The 22597-nt window shown below is 42.8% G+C and overlaps 1 protein-coding gene across 4 annotated transcripts; it reads right to left on the bottom strand.

Moving 5' to 3' along the window:
* Window positions 1-3135: 3135 nt before the first annotated feature.
* On the bottom strand, window positions 3136-11783 carry Fam3a (FAM3 metabolism regulating signaling molecule A). Of its 4 annotated transcripts, NM_001109324.1 has the most exons (10): window positions 11423-11755; window positions 11172-11244; window positions 9494-9607; window positions 8990-9013; window positions 6136-6259; window positions 5951-6009; window positions 5505-5555; window positions 5107-5191; window positions 4897-5023; window positions 3144-3847 (listed from the first exon to the last, which is right to left on the bottom strand). In NM_001109324.1, the coding sequence occupies exons 2-10, from the start codon at window positions 11182-11184 to the stop codon at window positions 3761-3763; spliced, it is 684 nt and encodes a 227-aa protein (NP_001102794.1). In that variant the 5' UTR covers window positions 11185-11244; window positions 11423-11755; the 3' UTR covers window positions 3144-3760. The 4 variants fall into 4 exon arrangements, with proteins under 4 accessions (XP_063136329.1, XP_063136331.1, XP_063136330.1 ...); XM_063280259.1 differs by having other exon boundaries at window positions 3136-3847; window positions 11172-11783; XM_063280261.1 differs by lacking the exons at window positions 11172-11244; window positions 11423-11755 and adding an exon at window positions 6946-8669 and having other exon boundaries at window positions 3136-3847; window positions 9494-9609.
* Window positions 11784-22597: the final 10814 nt, after the last annotated feature.

Below are 22597 nucleotides of genomic sequence, written 5' to 3' on the forward strand. Positions count from 1 at the left end.
TTGCTGGCCAGACAGCCTTGCCATAACAGTAAACTTCAGATTCAGTGAGAAACAAATATGAATATGAAAATGTCTTAAAAAATAATGCAGAGTGGTAGACGAAGTAATCTCATGCCCCCCATACCTCTCTGGGTTTAACACATGGCACACCTGGGCATGCAATGCAACATACATACATACATACATACATACATACACACACACACACACACACACACACACACACACACACACACACACACACACGGGCTAGAGAGGTGGCTCAGAAGTTAAGAGCACTGACTGCTCTGTAACTTCAGTTCCAGGTGATCAGACACCCTCTTCTGGCCTCTGCAAGCACTGGGAATAAAAGTGCACAAAGATGGGTTGGGGATTTTGCTCAGTGGTAGAGCGCTTGCCTACCAAGCGCAAGGCCCTGGGTTCGGTCCCCAGCTCCGAAAAATAGAAAAGAAAAAAAAAAGTGCACAAAGATATGTGCAGGCAAAATACACAAAAATTAAGGTGGCAAGTAAGTGAAGAAAACAATTAAGGTTGACTTCTGGCCTCTATACACCTGTGCATCTGTACCCACCCCATATACCCTAACAAGGTGGACAGCACTGGAGGTACACCGCTGGAAATTGTCCCCTGGTGTGCATACACACATTCTCATATTCTCTCTCTCTCTCTCTCTCTCTCTCTCTCTCTCTCTCTCTCTCTCTCCCTCTCACACACACACACACACACACACACACACACACACACAAAACATACATACAAACAAAAAGACAAAGATTGGACAGTTACAATTGTCTGGGATGCACAGGTGGGTCTCGGCTTTTCTAGCTAATAGTAAGCATATTTAGCAAGATTCTGCTTCACCTGGGAGTAAGTTGCTAACCCAGAGAGCTTACGCATCTCGTTCCTAACCTCTAGGGCCTGTTGTAGCTTTCCTAAACTCACCAGGGTCCTTTAACTTTTCTGTACAATGGCAATAATGACAAAACTTTCTAGAGTTGTGTGAACTATGTAAGCAAGCTGTATAAAACTAAAATCTTGAAAGAATAAGCTGAGACTTGTCTGACCTCTATTGGGAGCACTAGAAGTGTAGCTGAGGCAATACTGGCTACACTGTGGAAGCAGGTGAAAGGTGTACTGTATTTTTATTCTCTGTATACCTTGAGATTTTTTGAAATTTTCTATAATAGAAAAATCAAGAGACAAATATATTTTGATAATTGTGGATATACATCACTATCTGATTTTGTCAAAACTCAAAGAATGTGGGTCTAGGAGATGGCTCAGTGGATAAAAGCCTGAGTTTGATCCCTAGGACTCACATGATGGAAGGAAAGAATCAATTCCTGAAAGTTGTCCCCTGATTTTCACATATACACATGTAAAAAGATTAAAAAGTATGAACATCAAAGAATGCATAATACCCATAGCAAACATGATGTAAAAAAATTATTGTGACCAACATGAGTCTGATGGGCAGTTTCTGTAATTTTCACTCAGTTTGCTGTGAACTTAAAATGGCTTTAAACAAAAAAAAATGTTTTGTAAAGGGGACAACAGAAGTATAATTTTCTTTTGACAGTGCTGTGGATAGAACATAAGACCACTGAGCCCTCAGAATATACTTCATAGAATTTGGTACAGAGAGGCTGGAAGAGTGTTTAGTTTATAAAGTACTTGCTTCAAGTGTGAGGACCTGAGTTTGACTCCAGAACCCACCCACATAAATAAAAAAGGCAGGGGAGGGAGACATAAATGGATATTTGGAGCTTAAGGCCTTAAGCCTAGTTCTGAGTTCCAAGCCATTTGAACGAACAAATAAACAAACAAACATACACAGTGGAATGTGGTGGCACATGCCTTTTATCCCAGGACTTGGGGGACAGAAACAGCCAGATCTTTGTGAGTTCCAGGACAGCCAGGGCCGCATAATGAGATACTTCTCAAAACAATGAAACAAGTAACTAATGCTAGGCTTGGCACCTGCCTTTAATTTCAACAGTTGAAGTAGAGGTAGGATAAAGTAGAGGTAGGATGACGTTTGCAAGTTCCAGGCCAGCCAGAACTACCGTAAGACCCCGTTTAACAAACAAAATTCTCTCCAAACAACAGCAATAAACTCCACCAAAAAACCAAATCCAAACCAAATAAAGAACTCAACAAAGACAGCATTTGAAGGACACTCAAGGTTGACTTCTGGCCTCCATGTGAATGCACACAAACATGCATCCATATGAACATACCTGCATAAGCACACAGGCACACAGACTTAGACTCAGAGGGCTGGGTGTAGCTATTATCATCATTAAATCTGAGACAAAGAGCTGAGACCTGCTGACTTTCCTGCTTGACTCTGTTAGCCTTGGATATACAACTAGCTCTTCCATAGCCTTCCTCCCCTGGGCACCCCATACCTCTAAACTAGCATATTCCTGCCATCGAATACTTCCATTCTTTTTCTTTTCTTTCCTTTTTTTCCTTCTTAACATTTACTTACTTGTGTATGTGCATGTACTTGTCTAACACGTGGTCAGAGAAAACTTGCAAGGGTTGCTTTTCTCCTTCTACCATGGGTTCTAGAGACCACCAGGTTTGGCAGTAGGTACATTTATCTAAGCCATCTCCCCCATCCCCGTCCCTTTTAGATGCAGCACTTCATGTAGTCCAGGATGCTCTGGAATTTGCTATGTAGTCACAGATTTGATTTGAACTTTTGATCTTTCTGCCTCACTCCACTTCCAAGTGTTTGAATAACAGATGTATAGTACCATATTCAGTCCTACTCTCATCTCAGAGATGCTTTATGGGATCCTCAAATGACTATGCCTTGATGTCTCTCATCTAGAAATGCCAAGTTGTGTTGCTTCTGCACTCCTGGAGTTATTTCAGTGGTTGTACTGGTTCTTCCCCCTCTAGGCATGCACTGGGTTAGTGAGTTTCCTTGAGTTCCTCAGTACAGAACCATGTCTCAAATCAAATCCATGTGTAATGTCAGCTGGGAGCTATTCTACCTCATATCTCAGTCACATCTGGCCACAGGGCTTGTTGACAAAGGCTGTCTGCTTAAGCTCCAGGAGCATTGCTTGAGCCTCTGGGGCTTATCTGTCTTCTCCACACATACAGGACACCACCCTTGACTTTCCACTGAGGACATCTGAATATACTTTATTTCACTTCAAAAGATTAGTTTATTAACAAACAGGTCATTTAGAAGGTGAACCCTCTGACAAACTGCATACTGTCATACACCTTGTGAGGGACTCTGATTGGACTCCAGCTACTTGGGCACTAAAGGTCAAATTGCTCTATTAAGGCTTGCAGAAGTCATCTGATTAAGCTCTGATTTGGCTTAATTAAAAGATCACATTGAAAACAGGGTTGGATAGCAGTGCAGTGCCTCTGGGATGGAGAGTTTCTTGAAAATGTCCCAACCTACCGGATGGATGTTCCAGTAGGAGGACCAAGCACTGAAGACCCTTGCCTCTGGGGGCACTCAAGAAACAGAAGATGAAACAGGAGGGGCAGAGGAAGGGGCTGATTGGTAACTGACTGTGGGATCAGCTTTAGGAAAACAAAGACACAGGTACCTAAACTTCCTGACAAAATGAAACGGGCCAGCCCTGCAGTCCCCATCACCTTGAGGCCACTTTCAAGCCCTAATGTGTTAGGAAGGGGGAGCCTCATGCCTGGGCATGGGGCACGGGCTCCACCCTACACTGGTGCCATGCTGCCTCCTTCAGTCTGGTCCCAGAGCTCTGCTGTGTTAGCTCCTTCGAGGAATACAGCCTTCCATCTCCAGGGCCTCTGGCCAGCCCTCATACTTGTTGGTGTGCTTACTGTTCTTCATATGCTGTAGAGGTTAATAGGAAGTCATGATCTGGCTCTCAGGGGCCAACCACCAGGGTACTCCAGTCTGTTGCCCTTTCCTTCCCACAGGGAAAATTGGGGATAGCCAAAGTGGTCTATTATTTTACAAGTGAACTGGAGATAGGCAAAGGTGAACACTGTGGGCAGGAGGGAGTCCATATGGCCCTGGTTCCCCCAGAGGCAGGGAAATGCTAGAAGCTGCTGCCCTAGTTGGGGTGAAGGGTCTTGGGGGGCATGAACTTGAGTTGTTTTTGTCAGCCAAAGCAAAGGAGAAATCTGTATTTGTTGAAAGCAGTGGTTGGAAGCCTACCTAAGACTTTCTGCTTAGGGCCTCCTTAGGTAAGAATGATGCCAGGGCCCCTCCTTTCTCTGGCATCCCCTAGCATAAACCCTGACTGATATACCAAAGAGTGAACCCAGGAGAGGTGATAAAGGAGTATGTAGCAGAAATTGAAAAACTGGGTTATGACAAGGCTAGGATGGTAGTGAGCATCTTTTTTCTTTTTAAAATTTGAAACAGTATTTCATGTAGCCTAGGCTGGCCTCAAATTTGATATGTGGCCAAGGATAATCTTGAACTTCTGATCCTCTTGCCTTTACTTCCACAGTGTTGATATTACAGTATGTGAAGTATTGATATTACAGGTGTGTCCCCTGCTCAGTTTTATGCAATGCTAAGGATTAAACACAGGGCTTCATGTATGCTAGACAAACACCCACCATAAGTGAGCTATATCCCTGGACTGAGCATCCTGAAGGTGTTTGCAAATATTTCATATATATATATATATCTGGCTAATATGCAATCTGATATTTAAAGACTCCTTAGGTTGAAATATGTATAGGACAGGAAAGATCAAAGTTATTGTTTTACCCCATTGTGATAACAAGGAGCCAGGCCTAACCAGGGCATAGGTCAGGGACAGAGATCAGAACCCAGCTGGGTACAATTTAGGGAAGCTTTGATGTGAAGTGAAGGGGTATCCAGGTTACCAGGGATAGAAGGCAGGGGTGCCAGATTCTCTGCTGTACCTGCTCAAAGGGGCTCTTGTTCTGCACACCCTTGGCTCCCACAAACACCCAGCTGTCACGGAAGGCTAGCTCCTTGGCATTCCTGCTGCCCAGCTCAGAAAAAAGCTTCCTGGTCTCTTCATTCATCCTGTCACATAGTAGGAAGAAATGTGAACTGGAGATTGTTACTGTACTGGAAGAAGATTGAAGCTGGACTTGGCAGTCACTTACTTGGTAGCTGGATCATCATAGGATGCCACAAACACCAAGGTACCTTCATGCAACGGCCGGATGAACTTCAAGAGATCATTGACATCTGGTGGAGATGGGCCCACAGAATACAGAAATTCAGGTTTCACCAAGCAGCCCTTCCTCACCAAACAATATTCTTCAAATGAGGAAAACAAAGTAGGGACTGGCCTAAGGCTGTTCCACATCAAGGACCATCCGTATAAACACAGACAAGCTGGTAAAAAGCTAGGGCCATCCACTCATAGAACAGAATCCAGACAGATTTCCCCATCCCCTGCATTGTGAACTGAAGGCAATACTTGAACAGCTGAGGGCAAAGATAGAGGGCAGGGTTTCAGGGAGAAAATGTACAGTAGGCTGCTGTGATAGCCACTCACCTCCAGCCCACATGTCAAAGGCTCTGGCTTCTAGGAGCTCACCACTGACCCCTGTATAAAGAGGAAGATCTACTGAGCAAGCTGGGTCATGCCACTTTACTACCTAAGCCCCCAGCCCAGGCTCAAACATGGTGGGTGGCAGCCCTTTCTAGAATCCTCAGACATGTCTTGTCATCCTCTCATTCACAAAGCTGCAGCCCATAGAGCCACTGGCATCTGAGGTCCTAAGCGTCTACCACTATTGTCTCGATTGTCACTGCTATCACATCCACTGGGTGACTTCCTGTGTGGAGCTTTCAGCTGGCATAGAATACTTCCCAAGACTCCTAGGGAGTGCCTAGAAGACACCTGCACCTGCATAGGGAGTAATGAAGTGGAGGAGAAGGCCATACCATAGTATCTGCTTCTATAATCTGAATTCTGCCCCTACAACATGGTGGACTCACCATTCACCAGGGCGATGTTCAGTCCACGGCCCACATTGTCCTTGATGCTGCTCATGAGCCTAGCAGGGGGGAAGAAGATCTCTTGTGCGCATATCATCTTTGCTCTTCCTCACACAACCATCAGGCCTTGGCCTTTACAGACTTGGCCTCAGGTTCCCCTCCCACTTCCCAGCCCATATGCTCACATCTTGTCCTCGAGGCAGATCTTGGGCCCGATGACATTGGCAGCCCCGCTGACTATGCGAAAGGCCAGGTGCTCCTCAGGACACGGCTGGGGCAGGCCGCACTTGTACTTCCTGGCCCTTGGTTCTGAGTAATGATAGCAGATGTGACCCATATGTCTGGCCCTGGTGTCACCTAAGATCTGAGGGTAAAGGTCAGGACCAGGCACAGAACTGAAGGAACGGCTACAGAGCATGGAAATGGAGAAGGAGGTGTAGAGGGCTAAGATCAAAGCTGGGGATGCTTCCAAGTGGTGTGTTGGCAAGGAGGGAGGGACTTCAAGAATTAGATTTTTCTGCTATTGGTAGGAAAAGGGAAAGGGGGTAGACAGCTGGCTTAGAACCCTTGTATAACCAGAACAAAGTAGAGGGTCCAGAAAGTCAGGATAGGAGCTATGTGAATGAGGAACACAGACCAAAGTAGATGAGCTGAGGTGGATGAGCACAGCATGGGGCTCTACTAGCCTCTGTATTTTTTCAGGGTAAGGGTGGAGATGACTTCTGTAATGGCTTAAATTATGATCCTACAAATTATACTGGAGTTGGAACTCTCAGTTCCTCAGAATGTGGCTGGGAAACTTACAGATAGGTAAGTTATGATAAAGCCATACTGGAGCATGTTGAGCCCTTAACATAGTGTGACTGGTGTCCTTATGAGACAAAAGCATACAGGAGATGTTGTGAGAAAGTACAGGCAAAGGCAGAGTGGAGCAGTTGCAAGATAAGGCACATAGAAGGCTTCTAGAATCTGCAGGGGCACAGAAAGACCCTTACCTGGAGCTTTCAGAGGGAGCACAGCCCTGTTGACACTTCCATTCATACTCTTGGTCCCAAAAATTGAGAAGATAAATTTTGGTTGTTTAAAGAACCTGCTTTATTCTGCTCTTCTCAGAGTAGCTTCAGGAAGCTAATAATAGGTTTTGGTGCCAGGAATTGGGGGTTTATATAAACAAATACCACAAATACCTAAGGATGTAAAAATGGATTTGGAACTCGGTAGAGTGAACAAAAGCTACAGAGTTTTGAGATGTGCAGTAGAAAGAGCCCTGCATTGCTTAAAACAAAAACAAAAACAAAAACAAAAACAAAAACAAAGAAAACCCGAAACCCTGCTGGTAGGAATACAAAGTGAAGCCAGGTATGGTACTGAATATCTGTAATCCCAGGACTTGGAAGGATGATGTAGAAGGATCATGATTTCAAGGCTATCCTGGCCTGTATAGTAAGCTCTATATTAAAACAAATTTAGCAACATGGATAGTAAACACAATTCTGGTGCAAGCTCAAAAAGAAAGAAAGAACAATGGAGAGTCTTCTGTTGAAGCTTTCATTTACATCATCCTAAACAAAGTATCGATAGGAACATGAATATCATAGATCTTTTGGTGAGACCTTAGAAGGAAGTTGAAGAAGCCATTATTGGGTGTGGGAGGAAAGGTTAGCCTTGTTATAAAGTGCCAATTGTTCTGGGGCTTTATAGGAAAGGAGATTCTCAAGCATACTGTAAAAGGCATGGTCTGGTTTTTCCTTGCTGCTGCTTATGGTAAAATGAGAGTAGACAGAACAGTTGGGGAAAGAAATATTAATCATGAAGAAAATAGAATGAATATAAAGATATAGAAAAATCTCAGGCTAGCCAGACATAGGCTTGTAATCCTAGCACTTGGGGGATGGAGGCAGGAAGATCAGGATTTAAGGTTACCCTTGGCTTTATAGTGAGTTTAATGATAGCCTGGCATTCATTAAGTCCTATCACAAAGGAAAGGGAAGGAAAGAAAATGTTGGCTTAATTATATTGCAAAAATTGATAAAGCAGTCCAAATCCCAGAATTTGATAGGGTAAGGCAGCAGGAACATAGAGCTTGAGAGCTACAGAGTAAGTTCAAAGTCAGTTTGTGTTATAGAGTGAAACTCTGTTAAAAAAACTGAAACATTTTATGGACCAGAAAAATAGCTCTGTGGAGAGAGAGTATTTGTTCAGTATGTGTGAGGTCCTGGGCTTCATTTCCAGCACTGTAAAACTTTTTAAAAGTATCCTTTAGAGGGAACACAGAGATGATGGCTGGCTAAGAACTTGCTAAGGAAAGGAAGCCCATGATTTTATGTGCGCTCCTGCCTCTCAGAAGCCTGGACCTCAGATGGGATTATACAGAATAGATCTGTGAGGGGCTCTTTTGTCTTATAACTTAGGCCCTCATGAGCTGCATGAGAGGCCAGCAAAGTTTGCTTGAGATTTATACCAACAGAAACATTGTCAGTCTATGAAAAGAACTGAGATGAGAATACAAGAATAGAAAAAACAAGGGAATGAAAACAAAAGGAAGGAAGAAAGATGGAAGTGAGGTAAGGGGGAAAGGAGGGAGGGAGGGAGGAAGGAAGGGAAGGAGGGAGGGAGGTTGATTTTAAATACAGAGCTAGGAATGAAGAGGCCAAAGAGGGTCCAAGCCCAGAGGGTGACACTATCTTCCATTCCAGAGGATGTGGTCACTTCGGTGGGCCTAGAGAGTAGAGTATAGAGATTTCTTCTTAGGTCTTTACATCTAGAATTTGCCGTGTTATGATTGGACTTGCTTAGGACCATGAACCCCTGCTTCAACCCAATGTCTCTTGTTTGGAATGAGAATTTTTTTCCCTATGCTTGCCCCTTTCACCTTCTGATGGTGGTTAACTCATTTACTAGGTTCACAGCCCAGAAACCTATGATAGCTAGTTGGGAGACGCCAGATAGAGAATGGAAATCCTAGTGGGTCTGGCTGGCAACAAAAGGCAGTATGAAATGCAGGCACAGGAGGGAAGAGGGAAGGGACAGGAGACTTACCTGCAGTCACTGAGTTCTCTGGGCCTGTAGGTAGAGAGTTTTTTCTGTTAGCATAGAGGCCTCCAGGAGTCTACAGCAGAGTAACTAGGCTCAGGGACTCGGGTTCAAGTCAGGCTATATTTGGCATTTTCCCTGCTCAAGTCTCAATGATGCCCTGATGTAAAACTGCCTGCTCCAGGAAAAGAATGAACTGGAATTGTAAACAGTGCTTATGTGACTTGGCACCAGTGACAAGGTATAGAATCCCTTGTGTGTCTCAGAGCCCAACCGAAAGTCCAAGATGATCAATATTCAATGGAGGCCTTTCTACTCCTTACTCCTACTCTATCAACTTCCACTCAATATTGATTGCAATTAGGGATGTTCTCTAGGATGGTTTGTAGGAACAAGGCTGCATTTGTGTTAGAAGATAGGCCTAGGGCAGCAATGAAGCCTGCCAAGAAGGGAATGGAAAACCCAACCACCATAACCTCTATAGTGAATCAAGAGGGTCCCCACACTCACTGGTGAAGAATTGCTGAATTCGAGGAAGGCCAACACCAGGACCACCTAGGAGGATGGTGACTAGGATCCAGGTGAGACCCATAACGATGATTAGGGCCACGATGCGCAGGGGGCCTGCAGGCAGGATAGACACAAAGCAGGACTATCTCAGACATCAGGGAACAAACCCTGCAATAACCCACTACTTCACATGACCAGATCTCTCCTTCTACTTGGGAACAGGTGATGGTAGGATTGGAAGGTGGGGGGCTAATTGCTACCCACCAGACCCAAGAGAGAGATTTGAACTTCCTCCTAGTAGAGGAAAGAAAGTGAGTCCAAACATTGAGGCTGCTCTATTTGGGTCTCCCCTGCAGGTTTGGAGGGGCCTTTTAGAACTCATGTTCTGGGCAGGTTCCATAGCAACAACCTCAGCATCTTGCCTCTGAAACTATCAGTATATTTAGTTGTTCACCCATCTGCTTTGCCTGTCCTCTTGTTCTAATGGAAGCTCTATACTCCTGGTGAAGACCAGTCCTTCTACCTGTTTCAAGATCCATCAAGTTCTCTCCTGTCTCAGATATATTGTGCTAAGACTACTTTCTATCTTACTTTCTCTCATATTATCAACAGGTCCTAACTTAGTAAGATAAAGATGAAACAGAGCTCCTGCAAGAAAAATATCATTCACTGACTCTTCATCTTCCACTTTTCACCAAAGTCTTTAAAAATTTATATTCTGGCTTGGGATAGCTCTGTGGCAGAGCATTTGCCCAGCATGAATAAGACCCTGGCTTCCATCCCCCAGCATACACATAAAAGTAATTTACATTGTGATTTCTATCACCTCACTCCCCAATTCTCTCCCCAAAAAATCTTCTAATCTAGCCTTGCTCCCACAACACCAACTAAATGACCTTCCAAACCAGACCACCTATGTCTTTCATGATGTCACATTTCTGATTGTCTATATGCTCTTTCTGGACCTCTCAGTGGGCTGTCCAAGCCCTCCTGATGCAAACACTTCACTATAGATTCCAGGACACTACCGTCTCCTGACCCCATCATCTGGGACTTCCTCTTTGTTGGTTAGATTGTGTTCCATTACTCTCTCCTCAAAAGGTGTTATTTTCCAGACTGCCTTCTCCCATCTTCATACTATGTGGGAGATTTCACCATGCAACAATGACACCCACACCTCCAGTCTTCGAACCCATACCCTTCCAGCCAGTTCCTTAATGTCCAATTTGGACTTATCCACAAAGCTGCTATCTTACCAGTTCTCAAATTCTACTCTTACCCCAAACAGTCCCTCCAAGGAACATTCATATTAGTAGTCCAGCTGACAGCAGAGCTGCCACTCAGATCGCACCCAACCTCACAGGCACCTAAGTCAGTTCTCTTCTAAGGCCATGCCTCTCTTTGTCTACTCTCCACTCCTTTCTATCCAGCCACTAGGCTCCCTGGAGCATATTTCTCACAATTAATTTTCCAAAAGGCAGCTGGTCTGTTATTTGTGATATATAAAAATCAATCCTTAACTTAATAGTTTGGGAAGCTTTAGTCCTCAGAGGTGAAAGAAAATGAGTTTGCACAGTCATCCATTAATAAATAAACAAACCAGTGATCACCCAGTCCCCTCCTAACACAGACACTAGGACACCTGAACTCTCTTCAGTTTGCTGTGGAAGCCACCCACCTGCCAACCTCATGTCCACTTCTCCCGCTGGGTTGGGACCTCCGGCAGGTGCACTGTTTGTGAACTGTGGGTTCTTGGAGGAACGAAACAGGAGAGAGTAGGTTTGGGAGTGGGGGCAGGGGCAAGTCTGTGCTGGACGAGATCGGTGCTATGACTTGTTCTTCCAAACACCAGTCCGGGCTCAGTTCCTCATGAGCGCTGGGAGAAGCCCTGTCTGGCCAGGAGAGCCTTAGAAATCTGTCCCACCTCACAGTCTGGCTATTAGAAGTCTCCAGGAATGGAACGTAGCAATGGTCCTCCTCGACCCGGGTCCCTCCAGTGCTAGGCCCGGGGCTCAGGTCGCTCCTCTCGAGGCTGGTGGCAGAGAATGGTCAGGCCAAGGATGTTGCCTGGGTGTAGGGAGACGCAGACCGATCAGGGAGTTCCCCAGTGGTCTCGCTCTGCCGGTTAGGTGAAGCAAATGAGTCACGTAGGAAAGCTTAGCAGGCAAGACAATGGCCGCCCGCAGAACGCCACTACCCACAGGCGTCGCTCTGCCATGGGCCCATAGGCTGCGCTGTGGGTCCGCAGGTCCTCACGCAGGCTCCACCTCCAGGCTCGTCTCCTCCCTCTTCTCCAGAGGCTGGGTAGGAGGTACCGAGTGTGGCTGTGCACACCTCTTGTGCTAAAGCTGAACCGCCTACCTTCCTACAAAGAGCCGGAGTCATTGTTGCAAAATAAAATCTACTTGTAGACTTTAAGGCACTATACATTTTATAGTTCATGTTTGCTTAGAACTCTGTGTAACCCAGGCTGTCCTCAAACTTGGAGCAATTCTCCTGCTTCAGTCTCTCGAATGTTGGAATTACTGGCTTAAACCACCAGAACCCCCATTTCCACTTCCTCCACACACACTCTTGGGTGAGAGATCTTCTATTTCTACGTTCGATGAGCTGAAGTTCCGATTGTGACTTGATATCAAAGCTTTCATGGCTCATAAGAGGATGGATCTGGGGACATAGATAATGACTTAAGGTTGACATATGTTCTTTAAGAACATGGAAGGTTCAGAAGCACATGTGGAGATAAACCTGAACCTATGGTTGCTTTTTTCTGCTTAGTGTTCTTTCCTGAGAGTGTTCTGTTTTATGTATCACTCAGTGAGGGAATGTTTGGAACATTGCTTTCAACCCTCATGTTTGAGCTTTTTGCCCCGACCACCTACAGTGTCAGGGCAGCTGGACTAGTCCTTTTTAGCTGGATCCATCTATCTCTCAGGCAGCTGCTGAGTGGTGGTATACGCCTTTAACCCCGCACTCTGGAGGCTGAGGCAGGTGGATCTCTGTGAGTTTGAGGCAGCCTGGTCTACAGAGTGAGTTCTAGGACAGCCAGGACTACATAGAAAAACCCTGTCTCAAAAAAATACAATTAAATGGTATAAATTATATTCACAGTGTTGTGTAGCTATTACCAGTACCTATTCCTGTATGTATAGATTTTTACATATACATATGTAACATATATATATATATATATATATATATATATATTACATATAACTGCTGGTCCTCCTGCTTCTACATGCCAAGTCTTGAAATTAAATGTATGACAACATGCCCAGCAGGACTTTAGTTGTAGCTATAATGTCCTAATTCTTTTTACCCTATGTGTGATATGTGTGTATGTAGATATGTGTCTTTGTTCATGTATGTTGAGTGTAGGCATGTGTGTACCAGGACACATGTGTGGAGATCAAAGGACAACTCCAGGTATTGGTCCTAACCCTCCACCCTGTTTAAGACAGGGTCTTTTTTATTGTGTGTATGGCTCCCTAGGTGGCGTAAAAAGCTTCCAATCTGTTTCTGATCTTCCTATAGGAATTCTGGGATTATGGGCAGGTGCTACTGAAGCCTGCTTCACATGGATCCTAGGCTAAGAATAGTCTAGGAGCCCTGCAGACAGGCAGAGGAAGGTGGATCACTGTAAGTTCAAGGCCAGCCTGTTCTGCATAGTGAATTCCAGGTCAGCCATAAAGGGAGTTCCAGGTCTACATAGATAGACTCTGTCTCAAACAAATGAGCAAACATCCAACAAATCAACAACCACCCCCAAGCCCACAAAGAATGCAGGTCCTCATGTTTGCATGACAAGTATTTTATCCACTAAGCAGTCTCCCCAGCCCTCTTTTTCTTCCTTCCTTCTTTCTTTCTTATTTTTTTAAAGACAGGGTCATGCTACATAGTCTGAGCTAGTCTTGAACTTACTGCACAGCCAAAGATAACCTTGAATTTTTGTTCGTTTGTTTTACGTCTCAAGTGCTGGGCTTTCAGGCCCATTCTGCCTGGTACTTACTGGGTGGGTGGGGTGGAATCTAGGGCTTTATGCATGAGATGTATGTACTTATTCATCAGAGTTACAGCTCTAGCCCTAATTTTATGTATTTCAAAGTAGATTTTATATATTTTTTTAAAAACTTGTGCTGATTCATTCTGTTGTTTGCCTGAAGAAACTTCAGTTGAAAAGTTTCCTTAGTGGGATTAACCTGCAGGTATACCTGTGGGAGTATTTTCTTGATTTCTGATTGATGCAGGAACACCAAGCCCACTGTGCAGTGCCTTCCCGGGGTAGGTGGACCTGCTTGAGTTATGTATGAAAGGTAGCTGAATGTGAACCTGCAAACAAGTCAGCAAGTATCATTCCTCCATGTCCTCTGCTTCATTTTCTGCTTTCAGAGTCCTGCTTTAAGTTCTTGCCCTGACCTTTTCTGTGGTGGATTGTGACCTGGGAATTATAAGATAGTCGAAGGCCAGATCCCAACAGTGAGTTCAGTGATCCCAGAAGGGGAGGTGGGGTTGGTGATTAATGTAAAACAGAAAACAGGCAGGCACACACATTAACAAAGGCACACACACACACACACACACACACACACACACACACACACACAAACAGTGGATGAAGCAAGGCTCTAACAAGTTCCAACAATTTTATTTCTTCTCCCATAGCTTATATATCCCAGCAAAATCTTTCTACCAATATAAAAATTACAATGTGATCACTTTCTATTTTAAGTGAATAATTACAGCAAGTATACATTTTTTAAAAAAGCATGATCCCAATATCATTACATGATTAAATGTTTTACATATTAAGTTGAAAAAACAAATTGTTCCCAAGAACCCATGTACATTCATGTTTAAGTGATTTGTTATAGATTAACAAAATGTAGGCAAGCAAGGTATTTTTTCTCAGCTAGTCAGGCTACAATTTGTGTTTACAAAGAAAGGATCAATTATTTTATTATTTATCTTAAAAAATAATCTTTAAAAAAACAAAAGAATCAAAAATCTAAACCTTTATATTAAAAAAACTAGTCATTTCTACTTTAAATCTTCAGGGTGCACATCTACTCACCAATTTTTTTTATTAAATCATCTCAGGAAGCTGAGGCAAAAATAAATGCAAGAAATTAATCATCATCTTGATTACCAGAAAGGCACATCAGCTAGTACTAGTTAGGGTGCCATTGTTCTTGTTCTCTGACCTCAAAAAATCCCTAGCTCAATTTTTAGAAGTGTGTCTTTCTGAACTTTAAATTGTTCCCCCAGATTTTCTATGTCAAAGCCACTATCAAAAAACATCTTAATCTAACTTTACTAACTATATCTCTAAATTCTTTCTAAGGCTGGTGGTTGAATCATCAATCTATTCTAGCAACAATGCTTGGAAAAGATCAATCACTGATACTGTGAGTGCCAATGACGCTGCCCAGCGAGGGGCTGGAAACTCTCTTAGAGTTTTCATTACCACTCTTAGATTATGAAGTGTGTGGTAACTGTGAGGGCAATAAGCAGATCGATGTTCAACAGCATGAAGTCCTCAAGACACATAGTCCTTGGGATTCTGCCTCTCTGATTCACTCCCATCATGGTTTGCTAACTAGTGGACTGCATTCCATGAGTTCTAAGGCTGTTTTGCTGTTCCTCTTGCATGGCCCCCAACATAAGATGAAATAAGCCCTTTCCTTCATTAAATTGCTTTTGGTCATAGTGTTTATCACAGTAATAGAAAATCAAAGTAGAATAAGAAAAATTGTAAGTTAACAGCAAAATTGAGTATAAGGCATGGGATTTTCCAGGTATACCTTGCATTGTTCTGCCATGTATGTGCCATGTGATTTCTACTGCAATTAAGATACTGCAATTAAGGAATCCAATGAAGTAGATTTCATGACTGTTATCCATGTGGTAGTGGGACTTTTCCATGATGCAGCTGCCTGAGGGTCAGCCATACTCCTGTAGTATACACAATAAACTCATTAGAGCTTAAAAAACTTGGTAGGTAGAATATAGAATGATCTCAGGTAGGCATTGAGAGGCTCAGTAGTAGGACATGGGTAAGGCCATGGGTTCAGTTCCCAGCACTTACATGCTCAACATAATCTTCTAAGTGCTTTTTGCTCCAAACAAGTTGAGAATCATTTTTAACCACTATAGTTCAGTATAGTGACTCAAACCTATAGACCTAGTACTCAGAAGGCTGAGGCAGGAGGATCACTGTGAATCCAGGCCAACCTGGGTATGCTGGATAATTTTAAGTCAATTTGGCAGAAGTTAAAGTCACTTACTTGTAAGGAGGGGAAAATGCCATGGGATAGGAATCCCACAGGAAGACCAACAGTGTCAACTGACCTGGAACCCTGGGAGCTCTCAGAGACTGAACCACCAACCCAAGAGCATACACGGGCTGCACTGGCCTCAATGAGAGAGGATGCATCTAATCCTGCAGTGACTTTATATGGCAGGGTGGGGGATACCCAGAGGGGCCTCCACCCTCTCAGAGGCAAAGGGAAGGGGGAATGGTGGGAGGGACTCTGTGAGGGGAAAACCCAAAAGGTAATCAGCATTTGGGATGTAAATAAATTGAAAAAAAGAAAAAAGAAAATGCCTCCATAAGATAAGGTTGTAGGCAGGACTGCCAGTCATTTTCTGAATTAGTTTGATGAGGGAGAGCCCATATTTAATTTTTTGGGGAGGTGACAAGGTCTCACTATGTAGTCTTTATTAGCCTGGAGCTTGCTATGTAGACCAGACTGGCTTTGAACTCAAGAGATCTGTCTACCTTTGCTTCCAGAGTGGAGGGATTAAAGGTATGTGCTACCAAGGCCAGCTCTCTTTCTAATGGAGGGCTACTGCCCCTCCCATCTTTTCAGTGTCAGGGATCTGACCTAGGGTCATGGGCATGCTAGGTACATTCTAGTCAAGTTCTGAGCTATCCTTAGTTTTTATTCTTTTTCAAATTTATGTATGTATTTATGTATATGTATATGTGTGGGGGCATGTGCAGGCATGTACATGCCACAGTGTGCAGTGCCTATGCAGAGATCAGAGGACAAGTTGAGGGTCTGTTGGGTTTTTTCCTTCCATCATGTGGGTTTCAGAGATCAAAGCGAGGTCATTGAACTTGGCAACAGGTGCCTATAGCCACTGAATCATTGCACTGGTCTAGTCCTCCATTTTTTTTGAGACAAGGTCCTATTGATCTGATCCTGTTGTACCTGCCTCCAGAGTGCCAGGGTTACTTGTATAAAACCTCACTCAGGCAGACATTTTGTTTCTCTACTTTATCCCAGGTTAGGTTAGAACTCACCATGTGTCCAGGCTGGACTAGAACTTTGGCAGTCCTCAGGAACCAGTCTCCTGAGTAATGAGATGATAGGCATGAGTCACCAGGGCTGACTCTTCAGTCAGGCACTTAAATTCTTTTATTGTGTGTGCATGTACAATATGTGTATATGTGGGTGTATGCACATATTATGATATACATGTGAAGGAAGAATAAAACTTTTGGGTCACTGTGCTTGTGTTGTTCTGTCAGACTTGCATTTGATACAACTGATTTACCTGCTGAGCCATTTCAACAGCTCTATACCAGACACTTTTACTTTAAGATTCTGAAAACTTATACCCTGGAATGAATGAATGTTGCCGAACCTATTTTAGAGGTTCTTGGGTCTATTTGATAGAATGAAGGCTATGAAACGCAGACCCCACTAGTGCAGGCTCCTTGACTCCCTTTTTATGGGCTCAGGACCACACCTTCACATTTACACAGCATGAAGGAAACAAGCTACCCACTAGCCTGTGTGCTCTTTTTTATTTATTTATTTTTAAAATAGACTCTCATGAATTCCAAGTTCTCCCAACAAAACAAAACAAACAAAAAGCCCCAGATCAAAACCAAAACCACCTCCAAAAAACAAACAATAACAAAAAACCTGGTTCTCCCCCTTCCTAGTGCTGTGACCCTTCAATACATTTCCTCATCTTGTGGTGACCCCAACCATAAAATTATTGTTTGGTAGTTCATAACTGTAATTTTGCCACTGTTATGAATCATAATGTAAATATCAGATATGCAAGATATCTAAGATGTAACCCCTCAAAGGGGTAATTAGCCACAGGTTGAGAACCAATGCTCAAGAGAAAGGTAGGAAGGTAAGGAGTTCAAAGTCATCCTCTATTACATAGCAAGTTTGAGGCTAGCCTGGCTATAGAAACCCTGTCTCAAAAACAACAGCAACAAAACAAAGTACACTGAGAAAATGCAGTTAAACGAAACAAACAGAATCATTAAGTCAAAAGCTTCTATTTTCCTTTAATTTCCAATCTTATTTAGATGCTGGGAGCCAGCCTGGCCCGGAATGGCTTGAAGTGGGACACAGTATTGGACATAAAGACTGATGGTCTACTGCCTTCTAGCTCTCTAACTATACTGAATGTTTGTTGATGGCTTCTGTAGACTTACCAGTCTCTTGTTTATTTGTAGCTGAAAACTGCTGGCTTCTTTTCTCTTTAACTTTCTGTAGCTCTTTTTTTCTTTATAAATCTCTATACTTTATTAAATGTTGTATCTTTATTTCATAACTCTGTTATTGTTCTGTACTTCTTTAAACTCTGGGAGAACTTAGTTCTTTATTACTGTTCTGTGCTAAAAACTTAACTCTTACTTGTGCTTAAATAAGTGTTAATATCTACCAGTTAACACCTGCTATTTAGCAGCAGGGAATTAAGTAAAAGGGCTTATTGCTAGTGCTCCTTTCTCTGTCCAGGAAGCCAGAAGCCTCTCTGGCTAGGCTGCTTAACTCTTATGTAAACCAGAGAGGAAGGAAAGGAAAAGAATCAAAATGCTTTTGCAGGCAAATATGCACAGACATATACATTCAAACATCCACGCTCTGGCTGGGCCTTACTGTCTGTCACAATCAACTCCACAAGTATTTATGCATGCTTACATACATACATATACCTATACACACATATAGACTAACAGACATACATGTTTGGATGGGGGGGTGGATGGTAGATGGATAGATGGGAGAGAGCTCCCCACACCAAACCATCCAACCGACAATTTTATTTCTTTTCTCTAGTCTTTTTATACCTTCTTAGACAAAAAAAAGTTCTTTAAAAATTACCTTAAAGATAAGATGCTACATAAAATGAGAGTTACAGAAGGATGTTGATATTAAGTTCAAAGCAGTGTTTCATTATCATATAGTCATTAAAAATTCAAAGCAACAGTTTTTACATGGTCTTGCCTTATCATAGTACACATCTGTGACTTTATCCTTGAACCTAAATGTTTTTCCTTGAACACAAAATTGTCCCAAGTCTATTTCTCTTTTTAATATGATTATGAAAGCTCATTGTATTTCTTATTATATAGCCTTCACTCTCTAGGGCTGAGGTGATAGGTGTGACCCTCAAAGCTGAGGTGAACAAGGGACTGTCTTCATTTTTTGTTTTTATTCTAGTATTAAGCAAGATCCTAAATGACAGTTGAGGGTCCCCATCTGTGTTTTTGTATCCCAGAATTGAAGTGACAGCTGAATGACTTCAGTTCCTCCCTTATTTTGCTCAGTATAGGAACCAAAATCTTGGACTTCAGTTGAATGTTATCACTTGGACCTCTGTTTCTGATTTGTGTGGCTACATGGAGCTGAGGTGGCCTTTATTGTCTGCTGAGCTTCTTGCCATGCCTCCAAAGTAGAATAGGGTAGAAAAGACCAAATATTAGATACTGGTTTATTGATTTATTTGGTGAGCTACTTAAATCACTGCTTGTACTTCCTATTTGCCCTATTTGCCAACCATGACTTCACTTGCTATCTAGAACAAAATGACCTGGAGAAATAGCTCAAACAATGGGTCATTGCCATTAACAACATGCTGGCTACCAAGCATGTTTTTGTAAAGTCCTGCTCACAAATTAGATCCAGCATTAAAGCCTTTCAGAAGCTGTCCTGGCTTCATTCTATTGGGGACATTTCTCTTTCACTCTCATTGGTGCCAGAATTCTTATTCCAGAAAGATTCCCAAAACAGTCTCATTGTGTCATTATTCCTGAAGTACTGCTGGCTTATTTTGCCTCTGGTCCTTGGTAGGGACTTACATCTGAGTGATCAACAGGTGTCCTCACCTCTCTTTTGTGCTTTATGTTTTCTTACCTAACCATAGTATTAAATAAGAGTCTAGGTGACAGTTGAGAGTCCTCATCTGTGTTTTTGTGTCCCAGAGTCGAAGTAGTAGCTGAATGACTTCACCTACTTCCTCATTCTTTCCAATGTAGGGACCAAAATCTTGGATTCCACTTGAATGCTAACTTACCTGGGCCTTCATGTACTACTATAGTTGAGGCAACTAATGTAGCCTAGACTTAAAATGTCTCTATTCTAGTGCAGCTACAAACACCTGTGGTTACAGTTGACTGTTCCACTTACAAGTTCCTGATTTCATCTAGTGTAGGCATATAGGGAGTCTATGTCCGTTGATTTCTGCAGATCAGGCCATAAATCTCAGCACTAATGTTTGCATCAAAACTAAGGTAATGTACTGGAGAAATGGCTTAGTGCTCAGGTGTGCCTGCTGGTCTTACAAAAGACCTGAGTTTAGTAAGGGCAATACACACACACATACACACACACACACACACACACACACACACACACACACACACACACACACCCTTAAAAGTAAGGTGCAAGCAGAGTGCCCTTTGGTGTAGGATCAGGATGCTCTCCTCAGTCCTTCCTCTTGCTTACTCACAGTCACTTCCATGTCCCTTCTGTATATTAGGCTCCCTGTGCTGGCCCCCTTATAGGAACTTCTGCTTTAGGGACACTATGCCAGCAAGATCCCAAAGTCGGCTACATCTCTTGGAGTCTAAAAGTTGGGGTGTAACTTGAGGGTTTCAACAGCACTCTAAGCACAAAGAGCCTCCACATGGTCAGTACTATTTCCTGGTGCCTTTGTCTGCTTTCCCTTGCCCCAAAACTTTAATACCATCCTTAGGTGAACATCTGAGGCTTTGAAAACCCAGTCTAACCATTCAAAGTGGTTGAGGATTTAAAAGGCTCTTTCCCAAAAACAGACATGAGGCTGGTGCCCCTTGGCGATGTGTGGAGGAAGGTATGGGGGCAGCTTTAAGGAAAGATGGGCAAGATTCTGTCATTTTGGGGCTGGCAGGCTTTACATTGTCACTATCCTTTTGTAAAACCTTGTCTACTCACTGTAGCCACATGGCTGTTGTACCAGGAGTCGAGAGAATCTCTCTGTATCATGGGGTTAAAGAGCAACTGTGTGGCCTTTTATCTAAACATGGTGGGAAGAGCGATATTTATGAGAACCAATAGGAGATGACTGTGTGGAAGTGGTATTGAGGCCTCACATGGGCTTTGTGCCCTGTCTCCAAGAAACTATTCAACCTGGTTCTACATGCTTTTTCATGGGCTGTAGTAAAAGAGTGGAGACTGGGCTCAAAAGCCTTCATAGCTCAGCTCACAACTCTGAGCGCCAGAGGACAATGGGGACAAACTTGGCTTGTTGTTGCATACATTTGCGCTGCCAGCTCTCAGGCCTACCCTCAGTGGCACCATCAGCTCACCCATCTCAGGCATAGGCACCAGGAGAATGACGGCCTGTCCCTATGCTAAAGCCTGACCTCCAATCTTGTCCATGGAACCTTGCTGGACTCTCTGGAAGACCTTAACCAAAAGTGTAACTGTCATGTCTGAAAAGAATAAAAATATTCTATAGTGTGTGATACATACCCTTAAGCCTGGCACTTGGAAGCCAGAAGCCAAGTAGATCTCTTGTGAGTTTAAAGCCAGCATGAGATGACTATGGTATAAAGCAACAGTTATAAAACTTCTCAGTCCTACTGAGCTCTCTAGAGACTGCTTATCATTAATTCTCCTTTTAGACTAAGGAAACCAGAACAGGTTTCTAAAATATTTTGGATTGGTATGGATTTTTATAGTAATAAAATTTAAGGTTATAAAGGTCTACTCACATTAACAAAAGCTGATTTAAGATGTATGCCTAACTACTTATGTCTTTGCTAACTGTTCAACTCTAGGTGTCTAGAAAATTGAGATTAGTAACAACATATGTTTGATTAATAAGGTATGTTTGAAAAATAAGGTATGTTTGATAATCAAAGTTTATAAATTTCTAAGGTGTACTCAGGTTCATAATAATATGTCTACCCCCTTTGTTTACTTAGTTAAACTTTAGCTATTTGGATAAACTAAGTCATAGAAAAAACGAATTTTATTTTGATGATATTAAATCTTCAACTCAAATTTTAAGGTTCAAACTTAACAGGATAATACTCTAAAATTTCAGCCTTATATACGTTACTAACTTGTAAACTATTCATTTAGTAACAAGCTTTATCTAGTCTCCTGTATGTGTTTTCAAGGTTAAGCCTAAAGCAAATCTTGTATAGTTAATAGACAGATGGTCCTCAAATTCTTCAAAGATCTGATGAATATGGCATTTAAAATGTTTAAGCTTCTTATAATAGAACTGCCCACTCCTAGCAGGGTTTCTAAAGAAGACTCGACGACTCTTCTTAGATTGTGGTAGTATTAATCACTGGGCAAAACTGTCCTGTGCCTTGCCTGCTTCCAGGGCTCTGTACAAACTGGACACTTTTTTTGGGTTGATTGCCCTACTTTGCCTGGTTAAAGTGAGGTCAATTTTCCCAAATTCTTCTATGGGAAAAATCTCTGAGACCTGGGTCTGTATAGATAAAGGCCATGCTGCTCAGTATGACAACTGAAGAGTGACCACTGCCCTCCAGTGAAACTGTGGAGACCACAGGAGCCTAATTTAACCCATATAGATAATGGGTTTCTGTCATTTTAATTGATGCATAGATAATTTAGATTATGTTTAAATGTATAATTTTTCTTTTCAGATCTCTGAAGGTATTGACTAACTGTAGCTATAACAGCAACAAGCAAGCAGCTCCTCTCCCAAGGCTTCAACTGCCTTCTCTGTCCTGCCTTTTCTGTTGTCTTCATGTGTAAAAATCAGGTCTTAAGCCTCACTTTCCTAGGCCTCCAGTTGAAAAAGACAGGACTTACTAAGACTCTAAAA

Source organism: Rattus norvegicus, chromosome X (assembly GCF_036323735.1).
Source record: "Rattus norvegicus strain BN/NHsdMcwi chromosome X, GRCr8, whole genome shotgun sequence".
Lineage (NCBI taxonomy): Eukaryota > Metazoa > Chordata > Mammalia > Rodentia > Muridae > Rattus > Rattus norvegicus.